An 8,128-nucleotide genomic window follows, 5' to 3' on the forward strand; every position below is an offset into this window, starting at 1 on the left:
TGGTTTAGGCATTCTAAACCAGAGAGATCCGAGAGGAAATTTAGAGCTGTAGCGTACAGCAAGTTGAGCCAAAACGACTATCTTGAGTTCCACAAAACACACACAAAAGAGAAGTATTTACACAAAAAGAAAAGCAGAAGCAAGTTTGGACATTTGAGATTTAAAAGATTGTGCTGGGGGTCCCCAGGCCCACCAGGATCCAGAGACCTGTACTCAACTTGAGCCAAAGGCTACAGGTCTTACACAGAAACCAAATGCCTGGGGCTCAAGCATGGCGGGCAGTGTGCATTTGGGTGCAAATGCTAAGTATGATCAGGTCACAGGAGGCTCTGAAAGCATGTAACATTCTGCTTGAGACCCTATGACTTCAGTGAGTTTGCTTCATGAATTAACAGTCCTATGGTCCTCTCTCTAGAGCATTCAAGGATGGCAGGACATGCCTACTGGGACCCACTGGCAGAATACCACCGTCTCTGACCTGGATGGGGCACACCAGGCTCTGCAATTTCCTGAGATGGTGCTTCTGGATGGACCCTCACTAGGTCTGGAGTACCCCTCAGCATACCTAGGACTCTTGGATGCCTTGCCAAATGGCCTTGAGCCTTTTATTGTGGTCATCCCAGGTCTTTCTCAACTGACAGGAGAGAGGCCATTTTGGTCTCCCCATGCTTGACTTTCTTCAGCCCATATGCTAGGTTAGGAGGGATGGGGAGTGAACAGTCTACTCCTGTACTTTCAATTCAGCCACTAAGTTCCTCATGATATCTTCCATGAGAGTTCCATCACCTCTGCATCCTCATACCCTCACACTCTCTTCCACAAACATCCTTCAGTTCTGCTCCCTCCAGAAGCCCTGGATCTCACATGTCTATATCCCTAACCATGGCATTTTCTACTCTTGTCTGGAATAATCAATTTCTCTTCCCAGTTCTTTGGAAACTTCTTGGCCACTCTCCAAGGCTAGCACCACCCTGTCTACCTCACTGTGCCTTTTCTGAGCTCCCGCAGGAGGCAGTATAGACGATGGTCAGTACTTGGCACACAACAGTGCAGACCACAATTGTCTCCTTACAATGTGTTGAGTTCTTGTAGGACAGAGATGTCTTTGAACCATCCCTAAGGGCCTGGCCAAACACTACCAAACTGCATAGCTCAGAAGTGCTTTCAAGACGTGCAGGTCATTAGCTTCTTGCAGTTCTGACTTGTGCATTCACCTGCTATTTTTGCCACTAAAACACTATTTGCTCTTGTATCAACTTTGCTTACATCTAGAAGTGCTCACTGAGAATTTCCTGAGAGTTGAGAGGTGCATTAATATTCTCTCTAACCCCATTCCACTATTTTTTGTGAGCCTTAGGTGCAGAGTTTCCATTGTAGATGTGTCAATTAGGGTTAGGCATTTCACAGACATTTATTATATGTTATATATAATAAATATATATATATGTAACACATTGTTATATGTGTTATACTGAGTTTTGGAACTCAGTAATAGTCTTCATCTGTTGCAAAAGAAGCTTCTTTGATGAGTGGTGATACTGGCACACTTGTCTGTAAATATAAGGATCCATATTTACCATACAATAAGAAATTACATTTGTCTAGGGATGTGACAGACTTAGGGTTTTCAACTCTCATCAATGAAGCTTCCTGATCCAACAGAGGGCAATAAACACAAAAGACCAACGTGTAGAGAATAAGAAATGCAGTGTGGGTCCCTACATAGGACTCATATTAAACTTCACCTACCCAGGGCTCAGCGCCCATTGTGGAAGAGGGGATGAAAAGATTGTAAGAGCCAGGGGAGCAGGTGCATGACCATATGGAAATAGAGTCTTACAAGTACCTTGGATCTTGCTCATATGAACCTACAGCAATGGTGTCTGCATGCACAAGATATGTGCAAACTCAAGCAGACAAAAAACCAACATAGAACTGCGGAAATGGGCAGCAGGCCCCAGTCTTCGCTGAAGAATTGTTGGTAGCTGATCACTACTAGATGAGGGAAAGCTGCTCTTCTTTAAAGGAGTGACACTAGACAGGCTGAACAAACTCCAGTGGATGAACTCACACGGAGGGACATCTGAGTACACAAAGTTGACTGGATAGGTCTTAACATATATGACAAAATGCATGAAGTCCTATGGGCAGGCTATGAGGAGGTGTGGTAGGGAAGGTTGGGGTGGCTAAATGTGATTAAGCTGTATTGTATGAAATTCACAAAAGGGAATAAAATATATTTTAAAAAAGAAAAATTCCTGAGCATGCTATACTTACTACATAATAAGGTAGGAGAAAGGGAATAAAAGGATCTGTTCTTTACTACATTGAACAAAGAGTGACTGTATCACTTCTGTTGTTGAGTGTGCCAAACACAGTGCAAAAGAGCTTCTCTCATGAAATTTATTCCCTTTGGGGGGTCTCTAGTCTTTGACCTTGTAGGTATATGAGCAGGTCCCTCCTAACATTTGTCTGTTCTATGTAGAAGAGATCTTCCTACCCACCTTGATCTAACCACATCATACACATGCATGTGGAACACAGGCAGCAAGTTTAAGGTTAACTCACTGGATCTCTTCCATTTCAGGGAAGGACCCTGGGGGAAAGACTGTACAGATCTTGGCAGTCAGTTTGAGGCTATGTAAGTAGATAATTCAGGGACTCTATGAATGTGGAGCAGGGTCTTGAAGGGATGGGCACTCACCTTGGTCCCTGGACTCTTTGCCCTGTAGACTCTAAAGTGAAGGTCCAGGATGGGGCCTAACAGGAGCATCAGATAGCAATGACTACAAAGCCTTGATGTCCACTCTCATAAGGAAGTGTACAGCAGCAAGAGTGCACATGCAGTTTGCTTTGCTTTCATGCCCGACAGGAACAGCACTGCCATAGACAGCTGGAGCCTTTCTGAGAACCTTGGTTTTTTGAAAAGCAGAACCCTTGGCCTTCAGCTGGAGGGATCATGTGGAGGCAGAGAGGAGGGGACTGTGTGGAGGTAGAGAGGAGGGGACCTTGCCAGATGCGCTAGGCTAGCAGTACTGCTGTGGGAGGATGAAAGGCCTCACTGTTTGGGTCCTGACTAGAAATCTCATATCTCAGATGTCAAGGCAGCAGGGTGCTAATGGCTTCTGGGGAATTCTGGATCTTACTGAGTGCCTGGGACTCCTCAGCCAGTGACAGAGGAGCCTCTGTGGTACCAAAGATGGCATCCACATTAATTGCTCAGTGCCCATGAGTCTCTGGAAGGGCAAGGAGGACTGGGAGGTTTCAAGAGTTCTTATTTATTTGGTATTTTTAGAGGCAGACTTTGCTAAAAGGAAACATTTCATACTTTTTTCTCCCAGGTGGGAGTGGACTTAAAGAAAAAGCTAAAGAGTTGTTGCTTTGGCCAGGAAGGGGATCAGTTCAAGTGGCTCATGGTTTCAGAGCAGTACAATCACCTTGTCAGAAGCCATACACAAAGCAAGGACAACAGAATCTCAGACTGATGTCTGACATGACTCCTGAGCCCAGCATGTGCCTATCGATCACCTTTACATGTGGATTGAAAATTAAGTTCTCTATCCTCTTCCTTGGACCATGGTGGGCTTGTGACTATAACCAATTCAATGGCAATGATGCTGTGTGGCTTCAAGGCCAGGTCCTAAAGACTATGATGCTTGTTTGCTACAACCATTTCCATGTCTGAGCCCATGGCTGCCACATAGAAGTCCAACTCCCAGAGGCTACCCCACTGCAGAGACCACTTGAGGAGCTCTGGGTGATGGGCCTGGCAAATGAACCTAGCAAAGGCCAGACCCCAGACTTGGGATTGGAGAAGCCCTCCAGTAAGTGGATCCTGCAACACCGATGGCATTTGCCCAAGCCATCCAAGCTGTCCCATCCACAAGGAGATGCATTCCTACCATGACCTTCCTATATAATTGATACATTGAACCCAAGAACAATGGACACGACCAGGAATGTTACTAAGTTTGGGAAGTTTATTTCACAGCAATAAATAACCAGGATGGAAATAAGAGCACAGAGATGGCTGCAACACACCAAGTCTAGACTAGGCTGGAGTTTTCTGATTCCGCAGCCACTCCTTAGATATATATCCCTGCCCCTCCCCCCCTTTCCAAATGGGGACAAGGCAAAGCAAAGACCTTTGATCCACTGGGTCTACAGAGGATGGTATGGGACAATGGTAGCATTACAAGAGCAGAGAGAAGGAGCAAGCTGTGCTCAATCGATCACCTAGTCAGGGCCAGACACTGCCATTAGTTTAAGCCGATGATTGAATAAATATTCTGTGCCCACCATGTGCCAAGAATGAGTGTTGAAATGAAGCCAGGAGCAAGACAAAGCCTCTGCTCTCGTACGGTTTATGTGTGAGACTGACAGGCCATAAACAACTGTATAATGACAGGTTGCAGAGAGAAAAATAAAGCATGGTATGGGGGAATGCTGTGGCATTGTAGACCAGCTAGTTAAAAGCATGGCTTCCCAAAGAGTTGCTGTGTAAGTATGGCATAGTATAACTGAGAGAAAAATTTGCCTTGGGCACTGACATGAAAGAAAAGACGATAGACAGATGCCTTCCAGATCTGCAGCCTTTAAGAGACAGCGCATTGGAGATGGTCTGTTACCAGGCAGGTGGACAGGAGGGAGTGGAGCCACCATGGGCACTTTAGTTGCTCACTGACCTTCTGTCCTTTAAGCCCTCCAGGCAAAGGTACAAGAGGGGCTACTTACACAGAGCACATGGAGGACCACCGCTCCTTGTCTTCTGTCTTCATTGGAAAAGATGTCCCTGGGGAATTCATGCAGGGCTACAGAACACAGAGAAAAAGCCAGCTTAGTACAGGTGACATCTCTAGTGCTTCCTATCTGGGACAGTATAATTAACCCTGGATTTAGAGTACTGATTGTGATATTGGTTCTCTGAAATTGCATAAGAAAAACACAAAACAAACTAAAAGACTATATTCTTTAAGTTCATGAAACCTGTGCTGGATAACTTTAGAGTCAACTTGACTCACCTGGGTTGAGGGAGCCTCAATGGGGGAATTTCCCTCATTGGACTGGCCTATGGTCATGTCCATGGGGCATCTTCTTGATCGTTGAGTGATGTGGGAGGGCCAAGCCCACTGTGGGTGGTGTTACCCCTGGGCAGGTGGGCCTGTGTTGCATAAGAAAGCAGGCTGAGCAGGGCTGGGGAGTAAGCCAGTAAGCAGTGTTCCTCCATGGTCTGTGCTCCAGCTCCTGCCTCCAGGTTCCTGCCCTGAGTTCCTACCTTGGGCTCCCTGATGAACTGTGACCTGGGAGATGTAAGACAAATAAACCCTTTTCTCCCCAAGTTGGTAGTGGTCAGAGTGCTCTGTCACAGCAATGGAGAAACAAACTAGGACAGAAATTGGTATCAAACAGTATCATATCCCTGCAGGGATTGCAGAAATTAGCACTACCATCAAGGATTTGGAAGATGTAGGGGTGGTGATTCCCACCAGATCGCCTTTTAACTCTCCTATTTGGCCTGTGCAGAAGACAGATGGGTCATGGAGAATGACAGTTGACTATTGAAAACTTAATCAAGTAGTGACTCCAACTGCAGCTGCTGTACCAGATGTAGTCTTACTTGAGTAGATTGATACATCTGGTACCTGGTATACAGCTATTGATTTGGCAAATGCTTTCTTCTCGATACCAGTTCATAAAGACCACCAGAAGCAATTTGCTTTCAGCTGGCAAGGCCAACAGTATACCTTTACTGTCCTGCCTCAAGGGTATATTAACTCTCCAGCATTGTGCAATAACTTGGTTCAAAGGGATCTTGATTGCCTGACTCTTCCACAAAATATCACACTGGTGCACTATATTGATGAAGTTATGCTGATTGTGAACTATATTAGCAACTTAACCTAAGTTACTCCATCTTGCTCAGAATAGCTATTTTAACAATAACCTCTTTTCACTTATGGGAAATATTTAAAAAGATAAAACAGCCTTGAGTTCTAAGAAATAGCTCAACCACAAACCAGTGGAAAGTGCTAATTGCAGACATTCTACATCTGGCTAACTGCTTGTTTTCGCTTCTGTAACTTGCTTGCTATTTTAGGTCACCTTGACACAAAGTATAAGACCACCCTGTTATTGTATGACCACCTGGTTACTATACTTGTTATGGCTACGAAGTTGACTAATTTTAAAGTTACAAAGTTGATTGCCAAGTTATATGACTGTATCACTTGTCTGTATAATGATTAGTTGTTGATTAATAGATTCAAAGTTCTATGTTGTACAAACCTGATTGGTTCACAAGTGTCCTGTTTGAATAATATTTCTGTAATCCTAGAAAAACTCAGACCCGACAATCATCAGGGCTGCTTCTACTCCCAAGATAGAGAGCCCAGGCAGTCGAAAAATTTTATTTTACCTTGCTATTTTTCTTAAAGTGGTGCTTGTGATTTTTTTTTTTTTTTTTTTTTGCAACTCCAACCTATAACAATTGGATTCAGTGAGCAGGAGGTAGCAAACAGTCCGAACTTTTTGGTAAAGCATATACGCATGAGAGGATGGGAAATAAATCCAACCAAAATTCAACAGCCTTCTACCTCAGTGAAATTTCTAGGAGTTCAGCGATGTGGAGCATGCAGAGACATTCCTTCTAAGGTGAAGAAGAGTTGTTGCACTTGGCCCCTCCCTCCACCAAGAAAGAAGCACATTTAGTGGGCCTGTTTGGATTCTGGAGCAGCATGTTCCTCATCTGGGTGTGTTACTATGACCCATATACCAAGTGACTCAGAAGGCAGCTAACTTTGAGTGGGGCATGGAACAGGAAATGGCCATTCAACAGGTTCAGGCTACTTTATAAGCTGTTCTGCCCCTTGGGCCATATGATCCAGCAGACCCAATGGTGCTTGAGGTATAAGTGGAAGATAGAGATGCTGTTTGGAGTCTCTGGAAGGTCCCTACAGGGGAATCACAAGGGAGGTCATTGAGATTTTGGAGTAAGGCTTTGCCTTCATCTGCAGACAACTATTCTTCCTTTGAGAGACAGCTCTTAGCCTGCTATTGGGCCTTAGTGGAAACTGAACTTTTGACAATGGGCCACCAAGTCACCATGTGACCAGAAATGCCCATCATGAGCTGGGTGTTATCTCACCCCCCAAGCCACAAAGTAAGATGTGCACAGCAAAAATCCATTATCAAATGGAACTGGTATATATGTGATCAGGCCCAAGCAGGCCTGGAGGGCATAGATAAGCTACATGAAGAAGTTGCCCAAATGCCTATGGTTCCTATTCCTGTTACAATGCCTCCTGTTCTCAAGCATGCACCTATGGCTTCATGGGGTGCGCCCTATGATCAGTTGACTGAGAAAGAGAAGACTAGGGCTTGGTTTACAGATGGTTCTGCATGCTATGCAGGCACCACTCAGAAGTGGACAGTTGCAGCATTACAGCCAATTTCTGGAACAAACCTGAAGGACACTGGGGAAGGAAAGTCTTCACAGTGGGCAGAACTTAGGGAAGTGTGCATGGGGATGGAGAAATGGCCAGAAGTCTGATTATATACTGACTCATGGGCTGTAGCCAATGGTTTGGCTGGATGGTCAGCCGCTTGGAGGAGCATGACTGAAAAATTGGTGAGAAAGACATTTGGGGAAGAAGTATGTGGATAGATCTCTCCAAATGGGCAAAGAATGTGAACATACTTGTGTCTCATGTAAATCCTCATCAAAAGGCAGCTTCAGCAGAAGATGAGTTCAGTAATCAAGCAGATTGGTTGATTCCTCTCTGTGGATAGTCAGCCGCTTTCTTCAGCTATCCCTGTCATTGCCCAATGGGCCCATGAACAAACTGACCATGGTGGCAGAGATGGAATTTTCTGCATGGGCTCTGCAACATGGACTCCTGCTCATGAAAGCTGACCTGGCTACAGCTGCTGCTGAGTGCCAGATCTGCCAACAGCAGAGACCAACACTGAGCCACAAATATGGCACTGTTCCCGTGGTGACCAGCCTGCAACCTGGTGGCAGGTTGACTATGCTGGACCACTTCCATCTTGGAGGGGACAGCGTTTTGTCCTTACAGGAACAGACACTTAATTCTGGTTATGGATTTTCCTTTCCTACGCATAATGCTTC

At 45.1% G+C, this 8,128-nt stretch overlaps 1 protein-coding gene across 3 annotated transcripts in view; it reads right to left on the reverse strand.

Moving 5' to 3' along the window:
* Positions 1-8,128, reverse strand: part of Slc24a3 (solute carrier family 24 member 3) — a 571,799-nt gene that overhangs the window by 221,480 nt on the left and 342,191 nt on the right. For all 3 annotated transcript variants that reach the window (XM_008841377.3, XM_029567633.1, XM_029567635.1), the window contains exon 3: positions 4,735-4,811. In XM_008841377.3, coding sequence (XP_008839599.1) covers positions 4,735-4,811 — 77 coding nt within the window. The remainder of the gene's footprint in view (positions 1-4,734; positions 4,812-8,128) is intronic.

Source organism: Nannospalax galili, unplaced genomic scaffold, assembly GCF_000622305.1.
Source record: "Nannospalax galili isolate Female #2095 unplaced genomic scaffold, S.galili_v1.0 scaffold510, whole genome shotgun sequence".
Taxonomy (NCBI): Eukaryota; Metazoa; Chordata; class Mammalia; order Rodentia; family Spalacidae; genus Nannospalax; species Nannospalax galili.